The sequence below is a fragment of the Macrotis lagotis genome, chromosome 6 (genome assembly GCF_037893015.1).
Source record: "Macrotis lagotis isolate mMagLag1 chromosome 6, bilby.v1.9.chrom.fasta, whole genome shotgun sequence".
Taxonomy (NCBI): domain Eukaryota; kingdom Metazoa; phylum Chordata; class Mammalia; order Peramelemorphia; family Peramelidae; genus Macrotis; species Macrotis lagotis.
In genome coordinates this window covers 197,223,147-197,242,234 of record NC_133663.1, presented here as the reverse complement: position 1 = coordinate 197,242,234, position 19,088 = coordinate 197,223,147, and the positions used below count along the sequence as shown (strand labels likewise).

General features: G+C 35.7%; 1 protein-coding gene across 11 annotated transcripts in view; it reads left to right on the top strand.

The window, feature by feature from the left end:
* Positions 1–8,108, top strand: part of LOC141491357 (interleukin-1 receptor type 1-like) — a 68,645-nt gene extending 60,537 nt beyond the window's left edge. For all 11 annotated transcript variants that reach the window (XM_074192229.1, XM_074192226.1, XM_074192230.1 and 8 more), the window contains one exon: positions 3,798–8,108. In XM_074192229.1, coding sequence (XP_074048330.1) covers positions 3,798–4,237 — 440 coding nt within the window. In that variant the 3' untranslated portion in view covers positions 4,238–8,108. The remainder of the gene's footprint in view (positions 1–3,797) is intronic.
* The last annotated feature ends 10,980 nt before the right edge of the window (positions 8,109–19,088 follow it).

Here is a 19,088-nt window from a genome sequence, read left to right as displayed (position 1 = left end):
ATGAGACATTGATAAATGAGACACTGAAAAAAGATCTAAAATTTTTGGAGGACTACAAGCTCAAAATGATTTGACATATTAAGTTTTGTGGTAACCTAAAATGTATTACCTGAGGTTCTACTAAGAGAGGTATAGATAGTATCCTGAACAGGAAATGCTAGTCTTACAGTGTTCTGCTACCATCATCAGATCACAGCTAGAGGATTGTGCTCAATTATGAGTGCCATATTCTAGGAAGGACATAGCTAAATTGTATAGCCTACAGAAGAGCATTACCCAGATGACAAAAGACCTTAATCTCATGCTAGATGAGAATTAGACTGGCAATGGTGACATTTAAAAATTCGAGAGACATAATTTAATCATTTTTTAATAATGTAAGCATGTTTATTAATAAAAGGATTCTCTGGAATGCCAAAGACCATTATGGTAGTGAACTCATAGCCTTGGAAGAGGAGTGCTCCTGAGGGTAAGAATCAATTCCAATTGGTTAGCAATTAGAATGAGAGGTGAACTTTACAAAGAGACTTGAGTTCATTCTAATGAGGGGTTGAGAGTGACATGTCACTTTTGGACAAACTATGCCTGTACCCAGAATATTCCCATCCTTGAGCAATTTAGACATAGAAACTATATCTTCCATGCAAATCTGAGCTAATTGGCTGGAGAATCAATAATCAGAATGCTAATCCCATCTTTCATCAGAGATTGGACAAGGAAACAAGAAAATAGGAAAAAACCTAAGTTCTTTCCAATTTTTTAAATAGATATTAATACGAGAGGAAATTATTATTTCTCTCAAATTGTTTAGACTGGGGAAGATGTAATTGCTCTTCAAGTAGTCTGAGGGATGCTATTCAATTAAATTTAAAAAGCATTTTAAGTGTGCTCTATGTGCTAGGAACCATGCCAGGAATACAAAGAGAAAGAAGAATTCTGTTTGGTCTCTGAGGAAAGAATTAAGAGCAATAGGTGAATGTTACCAAAAGGCAGATTTAGGCTGGAAGGAAAAAAGTGAAAAAAACAAACCAATAATTGAAACTAGCCTAAGTGGATCGGTGGTCTGTCTTAGTGGATATGTACTCCATGCTCTCTTTTCCACTATGGGTTCGACAAGATGACCTCATAGGAGGATTCTTGGAACTATGATTTTTTTTTAAGGTATTCAGAAATAGTGCTATAGGAAACTTTGAGAAGGAGAGATTATTTCTTTAGGCTGAGAGGAAGAAGGTTTTGTGAAAGAAATGGCACCTAAACTGAGTCCTGACAGATGAGAAGAATTTTTTCTGGTGAGAGTATATTCCTGGAATGGATGGATGATATGACTATTTAAACTCAATTTTGACTGAGACTGTAATGTTCAATAAGATAGGAAAGGTAATGATGCTGGGGGAAAATGTAACTGTCTAAAGTCTGGGTAGTATATGAAAGAATTCATGTAAAAGAGCAACTCTGACTCAAAAGAAATCTCAGAGCCTAAAAGGTTTAAGTACCCCTGTGATCAGCAAAAGCCAAGGGAAAGAAAGAGCAAAGGTAGGAAACTGATACTCTAAAGGGACTAGCAGCAGCAACAGTTGCATCAGTAACAAGAGTGACATAAGCCACCATGTGAGGATGAGCAGTAAGGAAAGGTATAGTAGTATGAGAAACCTGGGAGATCCCCCAGGAATCACATTTCCCAAGATTAGCTTCATCCAGAAGACAAGCAACTCAACTGAGGAATGAATGAGCTTTTAAAGGGACAGGAAGATGGGATAGCTAGGTGAACCCTGGAGTCAGGAGGACCTGAGTTCAAATTCAGCCTCAGACCTTTAATAATTACCTAGCTGTGGACCTTGGGCAAGTCACTCAAACTTCATTGCCTTAAATGTTTTAAAAGGGGGTAGGAAAATGAAGCAATTTGCTATTGGAGCAATAACTCAGCAAAAATTAGGTAATTAGGGATATGCAGATGAGGGGTGGTAGCACAAAGACTTAATCCTTTCAGGTTAAGGTAGAGAAAATTGTTTTGTCGATAGGGGTTTATTTTATGCCTAGGGTACAGGGATTTGCTAGGAGTTGGGGTGGGGAACAAAGTGCTTTACTAAAAATTTGTTAATCTTATCTGTAAGCTGAATGATGGGATGGGGGGGCAGAGTTTATATTACTCTAAGTAATGCTAAAAATAAAACTTGATCAGTGCAGAGAGAGAAAATTATAAAACTTTTTTCTGATCAACATTTCCTCTACTTCTATAGGATAGAGCCAGATCATTGGTTAGTCAACAAGCAGTTTTTTTAGGGACTGTGTTACAAATATACAAAGATAGAAATGAAAAAAAAATCCTTGTTCTCAAGGAGTTTGCATTCTAGGGGAATAGATAATAAGGGAACATTGAATTTGTATTTCATCCTTTAAGCAGTTGGATGTCTCCTTAGATTATAAATAACTTGAGGGCAGGGACTGTCTTTTGTCTCTTGTATCCCCTATACTTAGCAAAGTGCCTGGCTCCTACTAAGCACTTAATAATTATTTAGTGATTGATTAGTTGTCTTTTAGCCACTAAAGCTTTTTGAATAGGGGAATGTCTGGGAATTGCAAAGGGGAGAGATCACATAAGTAGGAAAAGAGGTTAAAAATGATGACTTGAAGCTTTGATTAACATATTGTTGCAGGATTTTGGATTTTTTCCCTGTGAGGAATCACTGAATCAACCCAAGAAAAAAAAGAGATTTATTAAGAAACTATTACAATGGGGCAGCTAGGTGGCACAGTGGATGGAGCATCTGCTCTGGAGTCAGGAGTACCTGAGTTCAAATCAGACCTCACACACTTAATTACCTAGCTGTGTGGCCTTGGGCAAGCCACTTAACCCCATTTGCCTTGCAAAAACCTAAAAACAAAACAAAACAAAACAAAACAGAACAGAACAGAACAAAACAAAACAAAACAAAACAAAACAGAACAGAACAAAACAAAACGAAAGGAAACTATTACAACACAAAGAAAATGATAGAGAAAGTTAAGAGAAGTTAAAGACCATGTCTCTTTTAGCTGTTTCCCGAAGTGATATACCTGACTAGGGAAAGGGGTCATAAAGGAATTGATTGACCCCAAGAGCTAAAGCAGAGTTTAATGATTGATTCCACAGTGAATTCTGGGGACACTAAAATTGAGGTACAAGTTTCACAACAGAGAAGTTAAAGGCCAACTTGGGTTTTTTTTTAATTTTAATAATGCAGATTAATCAGGCAGGCCAGCTATCAGAAGGATAGAAGAGGCTTAGTACCTGCCAGAGTCTCCTTAAATTCCACCGCCTCAGGATCCATGTGAAAAGGCAGTGTTTGAGTAGTTGTTCTAGTCCTACTTTGGAGAGTTTGCCTTTGAGGAGTGGTTGAAGGTCTTGTTATTGGAGAGTTTGTTTCTGGTCAGGTTGGTCTTAAGATTGTCATCTAGGAGCAGCTAAGTGGCTCAGTGGATAGAGCACCTGTCCTGGAGTCAGAAGGATTTGAGTTCAAATTTGACCTCAGAGACTTAATAATTACCTAGCTTGTGTGACCTTAGACAAGTCACTTAACCCCACTGCCTTGCAAAAAATTTAAAAAAGATGATTGACATTTAGCTTAACTTTACCAGTGAGACATGGCCGAGTTCAGACTGGAAGTCAAAGTGAAGTATTTTAACAATCCAGAGGGTTATGAGGATCAGTATGATTTACAAGATTTTAACAATGCAAAAGATTACACAATTTGTTTCTAATTAAAATGTTCCCTATGCCCATGATTCCCTGTATCAATATTATACTTTGTATTTTTCAGATGCTATCATGGTTACCAACGATAACATTATGAAAAGTAGAAGACTGATTATTGTCTTATCTGGAGAGCAATCAAATTACAATTGGCTGGGAAACACATCAGAACAGCAAATAGCTATGTATAATGCGCTTGTCCAAGATGGAATTAAAATCATCCTGGTTGAACTAAAAAAAATTAAGAGTTATGGAAATATGCCAGAATCTATTAAATACCTCAAACAGAAATATGGTGTCATACGATGGAAAGGGGACTTCATGGAAGAAGCCCCATCTGCTAAGACAAAGTTTTGGAGATGCATCAGGTACCATATGCCAGCACAGCAGCATTGGTCTTCTTCCACAAGAAAACCCCTGGTCCTAGACTCTGTGATGAGCTCTAAGGAAAAAATAGTATGTGGCAATTTGAACATTCAGGGAAACTCTCTGAAAGATTGCACATAAATTCAGTCTCCTCCATAAGTAGAAGCTGTCTGTTTTCCTTAAAGGATTTCCAGATTGGATGGATTGGTGTGGTAACTTTTCCAGGCATGATGTTTGTGTGTGTGTGTGTGTGTGTGTGTGTGTGTGTGTGTGTGTGTGTGTGTGTGTTCATACATGGTCACTTGCCACTGTGTTCACCTGGAATTTTGTTTCAGTGTTAAGAGTAGTTCATAGATGATCAAATCAGTACAGTGAAGAACCTTAAGTCAAGGATGGATGAGGGGCACAATGGGGTAAAGGAATATTAAAAGGGGGAGAGGAGAAAAGGTCAGAAAACCTTTTTATTCTTCTTTTAAAGTCAGTACTTTGAAACACATCAACATATAAAACAAGACTAAGAAAGGGGTTATGCAGTAAGTGAATATGGTTTTAAAAATTAGTAACTGTCCAGAAAAGGTAGCTGGTAGATTTGATTCTTATTTTTGCCTCAAGAGATCAATACAGCTAGAAAATTCCTCCCAAAACTTGGGTGTGCTTTAGTTTTTATCCTTGAAAAAATAACATTTCATCAAGGAAGAATTTAATAGATCTCTTTCTAACCACTTTACACTTGCTATATCCATCCACATTTACTGTCAGCTATCAGTTTCCAAAGAATTGGTGGGAATTGATGCTTTTAATTACATTAGTGATTGAAACAATTCTCTAAAATTGTCTTTTATAACTGGGTCAGGATTTCAGTGGAGCACATAATAGTTTTTTAACGGCTAGTCTCAAAAGAAATAAAAATACAAACACATTTTAGAGAAAGCTATTTCTTCTTATAAAATTATATACATAGCAATTTTAGAAGGAAGTCTCAGATAATCTCAGTCTGACAAGAATTTATTACAGTAGAGTGGTACAATACTATGATAGTGCCAGACATGGAAAGCTCTTCCTATTTAATGACTTATAATAAATTTTACTTATAATGTTCTGCTAAATAAGTTGGGAGGACTCTTGAGAGTATAAGGAAAGTTAATTCTAAAATATTCTGATTGAAACTTAAAAATAGTAGTATAGTCTGTAAAAGAAAAGGAAAGAAAATAATTAGGAAAAAATGAACACTAAGATTTCCAGAAGAAATGAATACTGCAAGTGGAGAAGGACCTAACATAGGAAGATTTAATTACATGGTCTTCTCAGGGAGGAAAAAAATTGTTTTTCATTCTGGTTGAGCTCTTTTTTGCCTTATTACTTTTTAATAAACACATTAACTTTTTTTATGGTTGCCTCAGAAGGCATTCTCTCCTCCATTTCATTTCAAATGAATGAAATTGTTTTTATTGAACTTTTAGTTATGTTGACATGAAACAAGATAACATCTTTAAGAGATGTCAGAAATTTGTTTTAGGATAATATATGTCTTCTCTTTCATTTTACAGAAGGAATAGCATTGAGCCATATTTTTTTTTTTGATGTCTCTTTTCTTTAAACCATGTTGTTTATGTTTCATGATAAAGGTATGTTTGTTCACTTGTTTGTTTAACTTCCACAAATGCTAAATATTTTTATATATTAAAACACCAAGTTCATTGCAGCAATTTTTTTGACTGGTTCTCACTCAGTGTATTGTTGTCCAATAAAGTTGTCCTAAACTTGTAGCTTTATTAAGAAATCTGAAATCTGATGATTCCTACTGTCTAAAAGTCTTTTTCATGGATGAGGACCCATATCTTTGCTTTAAGTTCATGCATGCAGACCTGAACTATAAAATCCAAATACAAAAAGTTTAGCCTAATGAAGAAGATACTAGAAAAATGATGAAAATGGGAGTCAGAAGAATTGTGTGCAAATCTATGGATTATGAATAAATTGCCCTTTAATGTTAGGTTGTTCAATTTACTGTGCAACTATGAAGTGTTTTTGGTTTTTGTGAAGGATATTTCTAGCCTCTTTTTATCTTTGCTATGAAATAAAGTCAAATGCGAACTTTAATACAGTGATATCCCAACCAACTCAGACTGGACCCATAGAAAGATGGCTGACTTTGGAGACAAATTACTCTACTTTTGTATTCTATTTCAATCACCTAGCCCCTTTGTGTCTATGGACAAATGAAGCTTGTTGATTTTTCCTCTCTATATTTTCCTCTCTTGCATACACCCCCTTCTCTCCTATAGGACAGCCTCCTTGATGCAACCCCTCATTACCTTGTGTCTGAACTATTGTATAGCCTGCTGGTTGGTCTGCATGCCACAAGTCTTTCCTCTCTGTCCATACTCCACTCAGATGTCAAAATGATATTTGTAAAGAAAAGATATGACTATGTTACTACCCTGTTCAATAGACTCCAAAGACCCCAGAATCCAGGACAACTTCTGGATCAAAAATAAAATTCTTTGGCAAAGTAAGCCCTTCCTCACTTAGTATCTCCTTACCTTTTCAATCCTTCCTCTTCTGTCTTAGAACTCCTTCCAACCCCCTTTTTGAAATTTAATGACACTAGCCTTCTTTGCTATTTCTTAAACAAACAAAAAACAAATGACATTCATACAATCTCACTATGTTCCAGGATTTGTGCTAATGGCTTTACAATTTTTATCTCATTTGATCCCCACCTACCTTAGGAGATAAGTGCAAATACAATCTTTACAGTTGGGGAAACTGAGGCAGACAGAGGTTAAGCAACATGTCCAGGATCTTATAATTAATAAGACTCCAAATCCTGCCTGGAAGTTTTCCCTGGCTATCTCTCAGACCTGCCAGTCTCTCCCTCCTCATGTCCACCTCCTGGCTTCCCTGCAGTGGTGGGATTCAAATAAGTTAACAATTGGTCCTCTGCCTTAATGATCAGTTTAAGAATACAAAAAGATGTATAGAAAGGTAGCTTAATCTTTCATGCATTTAATACTCACATAAGAACAATAAAAGAGGTACATAAAACTAGATTATGTTATATTACTCACAGTAAGCAAAGGTATCCTTAATGGAATGAAAGCAGCCACATGGCCACAGGGGTCAATTTTAGAACATATGTGGAACCAAAACTCATTCTACCTATTTTAACTCTTTTTTTCTTTTATTTCTATGGCTTCCTATTGATTTCATTGTTCAGGGAACACTAGGGCACTCATAATATCTCGGGGGAATTTTGGGTATAACACAAAGTGGAAACAAATGACAGCTTATCACCCCCAGTTGTTTGTCACTTTTTCTCTTTGCATTATACATTTGTTTAATGAAGTAACAAAAATGAAGGAACTAAAATGTAGTATTTTATTAAAGATACAATGAATTTTAAGAAATGAATAAATAAATATTACAAGCATAGTTCTGTCAAATTTTGTTTACCTAGGAATGGAATGAATAGAATTAGAAAATGCCAATGTGCAGATGAACATTAAAAAAGAGTAGGGGAGGCAGGGCTAAGTATCACATTGGATACAGCACCGACCCAGGAGTCGAGAGGACTTGAGTTCAAAATCCAGCCTTAGACACTTAATAATTACCTAGCTGAATGACCTTGGGCAAGTCACAATCTCATTGCCTTGCAAAAACAAAAAATAAAATAAAATAACAAAATAAAATAAAATGTGACGATAATAAAGTAATCTTTAAAAAAGAGTAAGGAATGTAAATTTGTGATTTCTACTTTGGGTGCCTACCCAGGCACCCAGATTAGAGGGAACCCTGATTACAAATATTTTAACAACCAGTTTCCCGGATTCAATTTAAAATTAGGTATCAGTTCTGTCAAATGGGTATGAACCAGCTGAATCTCACCATTGTTTCCCCTGGCATCCTTCATAGCCCTGCTAAAATCCCATTTTCTGCAGGAAGCCTGCTTAGATGCCTCTTGACTTGTTTGTACATCATTGCTGAATCCTCTATTAGAATGAACTCTTTGAAAACATTGACTTTTTTTTACTTTTTTTTTGTATCCCCAGCATTTAGAACAGTGACTGGCACATAGTAGGCACTTCAGTGTTTATTGACTGAGTGACTCTGGCTCAGTTTTCTCATCTGTCAAATAGGTTGGACTTGATAAGCTTGAAAGTATCTTTTAATTATAAATCTGTAATCACATGAACTCAAATTCACTCACCAACTTAACAAAACAAAAAACTTTAACTCTTTCTGGAGTCAAAGTAAACACAAGACCATAGATTTAGAGCTGGAAGCTCTAAATGATGACCCCACAGGTCACCTAGCTTTTTCTAAGTGATCAAAGTTTCCCTATTATAAAGATGAGAAAAACTGAAGCCAGAGACACTTAGGGATCTTATTCTAATTCACACAACTTGAAAGTTGATGATTTGGGGTTTGACCCCCCCCCCAAAATCTGACTCAAAATAAAATACACTTTCTATAGTAATATGCCTTATATAACCTGGCTGTTATGATTGGCAATTACATATCTATCTGTCTGTCTGTCTGTCTATCTATCTATATATGTATAAACACAACACAATAAAAAATCCCAAACTTTGATCACACATTCAAAACCTGAAAAGATGACAAATAGCAAATGGGAAACAGAAAGACAAAGAGCTATTAAAGGAAGGCATATTGACATCTGTGACATCCAAACAATAGGGAGACTGAAAAACAACAAAACAAGATAACAGAACCAGTTCTCTTCTTTCACTGTCCTTAAAAATGTGTTGTTTCTGACTACCCTCTCATGTGATCTTCCCTCTCTTCTATCACCTATACATCCCCTCCTGTCCCCTTTCTCCCATCCCTTTCCTCTCCTTTTTCCTCTAGGTGGATTTCTATACCCTGTTGAGCCTATATGTTATTTAATCTCTGAGTCATTTCCAATGAGAATGAAGGTTCAGTCATTCCTCACCTTCCCCCTTTCCATTCCATGTGTAATATATTCTTTAAGAATTAAGTGGGGCAGTTAGGTGGCATAGTAGATAGAGCACCAGCCCTAGAGTCAGGAGACCCTGAGTTCAAATTCAGCCTCAGACACTTAATAATTACCTAACTGTGTAACCCCAGGTAAGTCACTTAACCCTTGCAAAAACTAAAAAAAAAAAAAAAAAAAAAAAAAGAATTAAGGGACAGCAGTTTTTAGATGAAGAAATCAAAACTTTTTATAGTCATATGAAGAATGCTCCAAATCACTTTTGATTAGAGAAATGCAAATTAAAACTACTCTGAGATACCACCTCATACCCATCAGGTTGACCAATATGACAAAAATGGAAAATCATAAATGTTGGAGAGGATGTGGGAAAATTGGGACACAGATGCAATGTTGGTGGAGTTGTGAGCTGATCCATTTATTCTGTAAAACAATTTGGAACTATGCCCAAGGTCAACCAAACTATGTATATCTAGTTTTGTATCCTAAAGAAATCAATAATAAAAAAAAAGAAAATAGGACCACATATGCAAAAATATTTATAGCAACTCTTTTTGTGGGAACAAAATATTGGAAATTGATAGATAGACCATCAGTTGAGGAATGACTGAAAAAGTTGTGGTATATGAACATAATGGAATTGTGCAATAAGAAATGATAAATAGGCAGATTTCAGAAAAAACTTTGAAAGACTTATATAAACTGATGCAAAGTGAAATGAGCAGAACCCACAAAACAATGTACACAGCATCAGTGACACTGTGTGATGATCTATTTTAAATGATCCAACTCTTCTCAGCAGCACAATGATCCAAGAAAAGTCCAAAGGACTCACAAAGGAAAATATTGTCCATTTTCAGATAAAGAACTGAAGGACTCTGAATGGAGATCAATGCATATTTTCTCCAATTACTTTATTCTTTCTCATGGTTATTTTTTCCTTTTGATCCATTTCTTCTTCCACAACTGAGACTAATATATTATATAGATGATAGCACAGGAATGAACTATATCAAATTGCCTATATTTTCAGAAGAGAAAAAGAGGGGAGGGAAAGAGGGAGAAAAATTTGGAACTCAGAATCTTGTAAAAATGAATGCAAAACATTTCATAAAATGTAACTGGGGAAAAATAATATATTATTAAAAAGACTTAAGGGACAATGGAGTAACTAGGTGGTACAATGGATAGGTCACTCAATCCAAGAGTCAGGAGCACCTGAATTCAAATCTGACCTTTGATACTTAATATGTGGCAAATCTTGATTGCCTCCACAAAAAAAAAAAAGAAAAAAAAAGAATTAAGCCACAAGGTAACTTCCAGGGGCAAAGCACTCACTTAACTCTCCCAACATTCCCCACCTAACAACTTTAAAATATTGCTTCAAATTCGATTCTGGAGCGCCAGAGTCAATCAAAGTTCAGAGTGAGAGATTCTTCCAGCCCAAATGGACTTAGGAAGTCAGGAAAAAAGCTCTGTGATATGGAGGGTGAAGGAGACCTTCTGTTCCCAGGGATGAAGCAGTAGCTTCTTTGGGGAACTCAATTAGAGATGATAAGGGAACCTGGCAACTGGTCAGAAAGAGATTATAGGGAACCTCTTTGCTAGCTCTGGATGCAGGACCAGGTGCTATTTATCAGTTCTATTTCCTATATTGACTTTTGGGTCATAGTTCAAGGGTAGAGAGGATTGCTTTTAATAAAAGGAAGCAGAGACCCTGAGGAGCAGTATTGAATGCAATCCTGAGGAATCAAAGGTCAGAATGCAGGCCAGGAAAACTTTTGCCCAAATGACACCACCTTGGGGGCACCAAAAACTAGCAACTAGAACTAGCTCTGAAAACAGCAGCACAAAAAAACCCAGAGTTTGAAAATGTGCTTTCCCCCCACTTCTCCATGATGGGAACAGAACCCATCATTAACAAAACGTTCAAAATCAGGAAATTGAGTGGAAAGATGAGCTAGCAACAAATAAAGAACCTGATCAATTAAAAACTACTATTGTGACAGGTAAGATTGAGACAAGCTGAGAAGAAAACAATGAAGTCAAAACAGCTACAAGGAAAGTCTGAAAGGGAAAAAAAAAGTGAATTGGTTAGAAATCCAACAAAAATTTTGGAAGAACTAAACAATTACTTTCAAAATCAAGAAGGGTGATAGAAGAAAAACTGGGTAAAGAAATCAGAGCAAACTAATAAAATTATGAAATGACAACTGTCAGCTGAAGAAAATAATTTATTAAATAATTTATTAAAAAACAGAATTGGCCAAATGGAAAAGGAGGCATAAAAAGTTCATTGGAAGATGCCTGAAAGAAGTCAGGAACTTACTAAAGATCTTCCAAGCTTCCCTCAAAAACAAAGTTATCAAACCTCTAAAATGATTCCTGAAGCAACAGAACCTACAAAAGAGCAAAGTGGAACATTTTACAGCAAAGACTACCTCAGGTGGAGGGTGAGCTGAGCAGGAGCAGGGAGGAGCTCAGGGCAGGGGACTGAACCCAGCCCAGGATGGGTACAGAGGGGGTCAGTCTGAAGTTTTCAGTCATATTGGAGGCCCTGGGGTCAGGGATCAACAGAGCTCAACTGACCAACTGGGAGGGCTCCAACACTGGTACTCGGACCCCCTGTTCAGCCAGCACATCTAAAAGCTAAGACTATAGAAAGTTACCTTGAAGATAAGGAATAGTACAAGACCATCTCAGAAGAGGATGGTAGAAAAAGTACTACATGTGAAGCCACAGAGGAGAATATAAATTGATCTCCAAGTCAAAAGGCTTTTTAGAAGAAGTCAAAAAGGATGTTAAAAAATCAAGTAGTAAAATTGGGAAAAGAAATGCAAGAGAAATTCAACATCTTGAAAAAGGAAGCACAAAAATTGACTGAAGAAAGTAAATCATTTAAAAATAAAAGTGGGCAAATGCTTTAAATAATTCCTTCAAAAATAGAATTGGGCAAATGGAAAAAAGATAAAAGCTCCTTTATTGGCCAAATGGAAAAGGAGATGAAAAAGCTAACTGAAGAAAACAATTCCTTGAAGAATGAACTTAGACAAGTGGAGGCTAATGACTCTATGTGTCATCAAGAATCAGTCAAACAAAGTCAAAAAAATGTTAAGGAATATTGTAGCCAAATTCCAGAATTATCAGAGCAAGGAGAAAATCCTACAAACAGTCAGAAAAAAGTAATTCCAAACCAAGGCACCACAATCAAGATTATGCAGGACTTTATAGCAATAACATTAAAGGATCAAAGGACCTGGAATATGATATTTCAAAGGGCAAAAGAACTTGAATTACAACTGAGAATCAACTACCCAGCAAAAGTGAGCATACTCTTTCAGGGGAAAGGATGGAGATTTAATGAAATAAATAATGTTCATATATTCCTGATGAAAAAACTAGAGCTGAACAGAAAATATGATCTTCAACCATAAGTCTCAAGAGATACACAAAAAAGGTAAATAAGGGAAAAGAAAGAGAAAGATTAAATTGGTTACATCCTTACATGGGAGGATGATTCTTATAACTTTTGAGAATTGTATCTCTATTGGAGGAAGTATATTTAGACAGAAGTTATAGGAATAAGTCGATTTTGATGGGATGATTTAAAAAATAAGGAATTGAACTGGGACAGGAATAAGGAGAAGACAGAATGGGGTAAATTACAACACATAAAGAGATGCAAGGCAACTATTACAGTAGAGGGAGAGAAGTTAGGAGAGAATTACTTGAATCCTACTTTCATCAGATTTAATTCAATGAGAGAATAACATATAGACTCAGTTGGATTTAGAAATTTATCTTACCCTACAGAGAATGAGGAGGAGAAAGGGGGGGGGGAAAGGAAGGACTAATAGGAGGGAGGGAAGAAAGAAGGGGAAAAATAAAAGGGAAAAGAGAAAATGAAAGGGAGAGGAAAGATGGAGAAAGGCAGTGTTCAGAAATTAAACACCAGTGTGGAGGGATAGGATGAAAGGAGAAAGAACAGTACAAATGGTAGGGAGGTAGTGATTATAATTTTGAATGTGAATGGAATGAGTTCTCCCATAAAATGGAAGCAGATAACAGACTGAATTTAAAACCATAATCCTACAATATGTTGTTTACAAGAAACACAGTGATACATACAAAATAAAGGTAAAAGTTAAAGACTATATTATGCTTCAGCTGAAGTTTAAAAAAGCATGGGTTAGCAAATCTTATCTCAGGCAAGAGAAACTTGTCAAGAAAAACTCAGGAACTATATGAAAATAATTACAAAACACTTTTCACACAAATAAAATCAGACCTACATATTTGGACAATTGTCAATTGCTCATGGTTAGACTGAGCTAATATAATGAAAATGATAATTCTACTAAATTAAATCACTTATTTGGTGCCAAACCAATGAAACTACCAAAAAACCATTATATTGAACTAGGAAAAATAGTAACTAAATTCATTTGGAGAAACAAAAAGTCAAGAATATCAAGGGAATTAATGAAAAAAAAATGCAAAGGAAGGTGTCCTAAGTGTCCCAAATCTAAAATTATATAATAAAACAATTTGTTATTGACTAAGAAATAGATCAGGTACATAAGAAACAATAGTAAATAGCTATAGTAATCTACTGTTTGATAAACCCAAAGACTCCAGTTTCTGGGATAAAAACTCATTCTTTAACAAAAACTACTGGGAAAATTGAAAAATAGTATGGCAAAATCTAGGCATAGTCCAACATCTCAGACTCTACTCCAAGAAAAGGTAGAAATGGGGGCAGAATAAAAGGTATTTTCCAGTTAGAGGAATTAAAAGCTAGGAATAGGTTATCTGTCTGATCTTTGAAAATGGGAGGAGTTTATAACCAAACAAGTGACAAAAAACTTTATAAAATACAAAATGGATAATTTTGATTACATTAAATTTAAAAAGATCAATAAAAATCAATGCAGTGCATTAGGAACCAATTTTTATATCTAGTATGTCTGATAAAATATATAGAGAACTAAAATATATTTCTAAAATATATAGATAACTGAGACAAATGTATAGTATATGTCATTCCCCAGTTGATAAATGTCAAAGGATATGAACTGACTGTTCTCAGATAAAGAAATTAAGACTATCATCATATGAAAAATGCTCTAAATCATTATTGATTAAAGAAATACAAATTAAAACAACTCTATGGAACCTTCTCACATCTATCAGATTGGACAACATGACAAAAATGAAAATAATCAATGTTGTAAGGTATATGGGAAAACTGGGTTACTAATGCATTGTTGATGGTGTGCGAACTTAAATAACTTTCTGTACAACAATTTGGAGCTATGTCCAAAGGACAATAAAACTATGCATATGCTTTGATCCTGCAATACCATTATTAGATCTAGTAATAAAAAGCCCACAGGTACAAAGATATTCATAGAAATAAAAATAAAAATAAAAAATAAAAATATTCAAATATTCAAAATATTCACACTACCTTTTTGGTAGTATCAAAGAATTGGGGAAATGACTGAACAAATTTTAGCATATGAGTGTGATGAAGTACTATTGTTCTGTAAGAAACCATGGGCAGCTGTACTTCAGAAAAGTCTGTAAAAACTTGCATGAATTGATGCTGAGTGAAGTGAGTAGAACATTGTACACATTAATAGCAACATTGTATGGTGATCACCTATGATGGACTGTATAATAATCAAAGACAATTCTTAAGGATTTGTGATGAAAAATACTATCATTCAGAGAAGGGACTATGGAGTCTGAATGTAGACCAAAGCATACTATTTTCCATTTTTAAGATTTGATTTATATTTTATGGCTTTTTCTTTCACAGTTTATTCTTTTTGTTTTGATTATTTTTTACAATATGATTAATATGGAAATATGTTTAACATAGTTATAAATATATAAACTTTATTAAATTATTCTCTGACTAGGAAAGAGAAGAAGAAGGGAGGGAGAAAAATGTGAAACTCAAAACCTTACCCAAAAAGATTGTTGAAAACTATCTTTATATGTAGTTGGAAAAAATTTAATGAATAATTTTCTTTTTAAAAAGAAAAGAATGAAATCCTTGCAAGTTCAAAAAAGAAGCTCACTAAAGAAAATAATTTCTTAAAAATTAAAATTGGGTAAGCAAAAACTAATGACTCCATAAGACATCAAGAAATAATCAAAGTTTAAAAAAAGAAAGAAAAAAGTAGAAGAAATGTGAACTATCTCTTTGGAAAAAAGACTGATCTGGATAAAACATGGAGGAGAGATAATTTAAGAATTACTGGACTACCTGAAAACCTACTGAAACAACAACATCTTTGGGAACTCTCAAGCTAGAGATGGTAAGGGGACCTGGCCACTGGTCGATTAAAGGGGACCTCTGTGCTAGCACTGGATGCCTCTTTAAAAAAAAACAAAAAGTACCTAGATGTATTTCAAGAAAATTATCAGGAAAAACCATGCTCATATCACAACATCAAAAGCAACAATAACAATGATATTTTGAGAACATAATTAAAAATCTTGAGGGAAGAATTATCCCTTAAAGTTGAGATATATATTAAAAACAAATGACATAATTCTGATTACATTAAATTTAAAGTTTTTGCACAGAAAAAATCACTGTAACCAAGATCAAAAGAAATGTAGTAAATTGGAAAATAATTTTTACAGCTAGTATTTCTGACAAAGGACTCTTTCTAAAACATACAGAGAACTGAGTCAAATTTTCAAAAAAAAAAAAACCAACCACTCCTCAGTTGACAAATGATCAAAGGATATGCAAAGGTAATTTACAGATGAAGAATCAAAGTGATCCATAGTCATATGAAAAATTGCTCTAAATCAATACTTACTAGAGAAATGCAAATTAAAGCATCTCTGAGGTACCACCTCTCACCTCTCAGACTGGCCAATATGACCAGAAAGGACAATGATCAATGTTGGAAGGATTGTGGGAAATCTGGGACACTAATATATTGTTGGTGAAGCTGTGAACTTGTCCAACATTTCTGGAAAGCAGTTTTGAACTATGTTGAAAGGGCAACAAAAATGTGCATGCCTTTTGATCCAGCAATACCACTACTGGTTCTATACTCTGAAGAGATAATGAAAAAGGGTAAAAACATCACTTGTACAAAAATATTCATAGCAGCCCTATTTGTGGTGGCAAAGAATTTGAAATCAAGTAAATGTCCTTCAACTGGGGAATGGCTTAGCAAACTGTGGTATATGTATGTCATGGACCACTATTGTTCTGTTAGAAACCAGGAGGGACGGGAATTCAGGGAAGCCTGGAGGGATTTGCATGAACTGATGCTGAGTGAGATAAGCAGAACCAGAAAAACACTGTACATCCTAACAGCAACATGGGAGTGATGATCAACCTTGATGGACTCATTCATTCCATCAGTGCAACAATGAGGAGCAATATGGGGCTGTCTGCAATGGAGAATACCATCTGTTTCCAGAGAAAGAACTGTGGAGTTTGAACAAAGACCAAGGACTATTAACTTTAATTTAGGGAAAAAACTGACCTTATTGTCTGATCTTGCTATCTCTTATACTTCATGTTTCTTCCTAAAGGATACGATTTCTCTCTCATCACATTCAAATTAGATCAATGGTACCATAGAAACAATGTAAAGACTGGCAAATTGCATTCTGTGGGGGTGGGGCAAGGGAAGCAAGATTAGGGGAAAAATTGTAAAACTCAAAATAAATAAAATCTTTCTAAATAAATAAATAAATAAAAAACCTAAGATATATTGGCATTGTAAGTCTCAGGCAATTAAAGGTTACAGTCATATGGAACAATTTGAATGAGTGAATCCTTCATTTTTTTTTTTTTCTTCATGACTGGAAAAAACTTGATCACTCCTTTTCCTAATTTTTTCAAAGAATTTAAGTAATAATAGAATCAGTTTTTCTTTGACTATTTGATCAATGAATGAATAATTGAATATTTAATATTTGAATATTAAATCCAGCTAGTCTTCCTTCCCCTCTACCATCTAGAGGGAGGAATCCTTTCAAGGTACCTTCTTTCTCTAAGATTTTATTCCTTATGAGATAAAATTCTTCAGTCCTAGAATGTCAGTTTAAATGAGAATTTTTTTAACAAATTTATTTTCTTTATAATATATAGACTGTTTCCACTGACAATGGAAAAGTCCCATTAAATTAAACAAGTCAGACTTTTTCTACTTGTGTCTGAACATCTAATAACTCAACACAAATAGTGCTAAAATGAGCAATTGTTAAGCTAGTTATTAAATCTGCTAAACTCATGTAGCATTATAGAAGTCAGTTGATATTTAAGTAGTCAGCTTGTTGATTTATTTATTTCATGAAAACTGACTGAAAGTCACGATCAGGAAAAGAGCCTTGACATCATTTTCAAAGAATTACTACAGGAAAATTGCCCTGATATTCTAGAAGCAGAGGGCAAAATAGAAATGGAGAGAATCCACTGATCCCCTCGAGAAAGAGATCCCAAAACACCAACCCCCAGGAATATTATAGCCAAGTTCCAGAACTCCCAAGTCAAAGAGAAAATATTTGAAAATGATGTCAAGGCTCTTTTCCTGATCATGACTTTTAGGTATTCCAATAATTTTTAAATTATCTTTCCTAAGTCTGTTTTCCATATCAGTTGTTTTTTCAATGAGATATTTCACATTTTCTTCTGCTTTTTCATTTTTTTTGGTTTTGAAGTATTGATTCCTGATTTCTGGTAAATTCATGAATCTCCCTGAATTCTGTTCTTTGTCTGAAGGATTTATTCTCCTCAGAGAGTTTTCTTATCTCTTTTTCCATCTGGCCAATTTTGCTTTTTAAAGCATTCTTCTCCTCAATAACTTTTTGAACTGTTTTATCCATTTGACCTAAGCTGTTTTTTAGCATGCTATTTTCTTCATCATATTTTTGGATTTCCTTAACTAAGCTGCTGACTTCATTTTCATGTTTTTCCTGCGTCTCTCTCCTTTCTTTTCCCAGTTTTTCTTCCAACTCCCTCATTTGATTTTCAAAGTCTTTTTTGAGCTCTATCATAGCCTGAGCCCAATTTCTGTTTTTCTTGGAGTCTTTAGATGCAGGAGCTTATGCTTCCTCATCTTCAGACTGAGTATTTTGATCCTTCTTGGGCTCATTTGCAAAATATTTCTCAATGGTCTTCCTCTTGTTTCTTTGCTTGTTTATTTTCCCAGCCTAAGCCTGTTTTTTGGGGTGCTTCCTGAGCTTTTGGGACACTCCCACAAGGGTCTCAGTGTGTGAGGTTCTGTCCTCCCTCCTGGTCTGTGAATGAACATAAGCACCCTGCTCTGCCACGGGGCCGAGGTGGGGGGGCCCTGTTGTTCTATGGGGGGGCCTAGACTGGGATCAGGATCTGAATGTGGTCAGAGCCCCAGAGTCCTGTTCCAGGGGCAGAGGACAGAGCTCAGCAGTCTCTCTCTCTCTTCACTCCCCTCCCTCAGCTAAATGGGCTCATGCCCTGGCGGCTCCTGCTTACCAGCTCTGCCTGCTTCTGTTTCCTGGATTCAGGCTGCTGAAAGACCAAGCTGCTGGCTGTGTGCCCTGAGGGCTGGGCTCCACTTGCTCTCTCTGGCAGAGGTCCCCTGCTGTTCCCCCACTTTGTGCTGGTGCTCCCCGGGGTGCAGCTCAGGAGACTCCCTTACTGCTGTGAGCCTTAGCTCCCAGCACCCTGGGGCTGCCTCTGGGAGGCTGAAGTTCTTTGGCTCTGGTGGGCCACCCCTCTGGCGGGCCGCCCCTCCGACCCCGGGGAGCAGAGCCTTTCTGCTCTTTTCCAGGTTACCTTGAGTAGGAGAACTGCTTCACTAGGTCCCTCTGTGGGTTCTGTCTCTCGAAAGTTTAGTTAGAGTCCTTAGTTTATGAGTTTTTATCAGAGAGCTTCTAAGACTCGATCCCTTCATGTCGCCATCTTGGCTCCACCCTGTTACTTTTTTCATCATTCTATAGTACATAAAGTGGGAATCTTAAGATTGTCACGAATTGCCAAATGATTCAAAA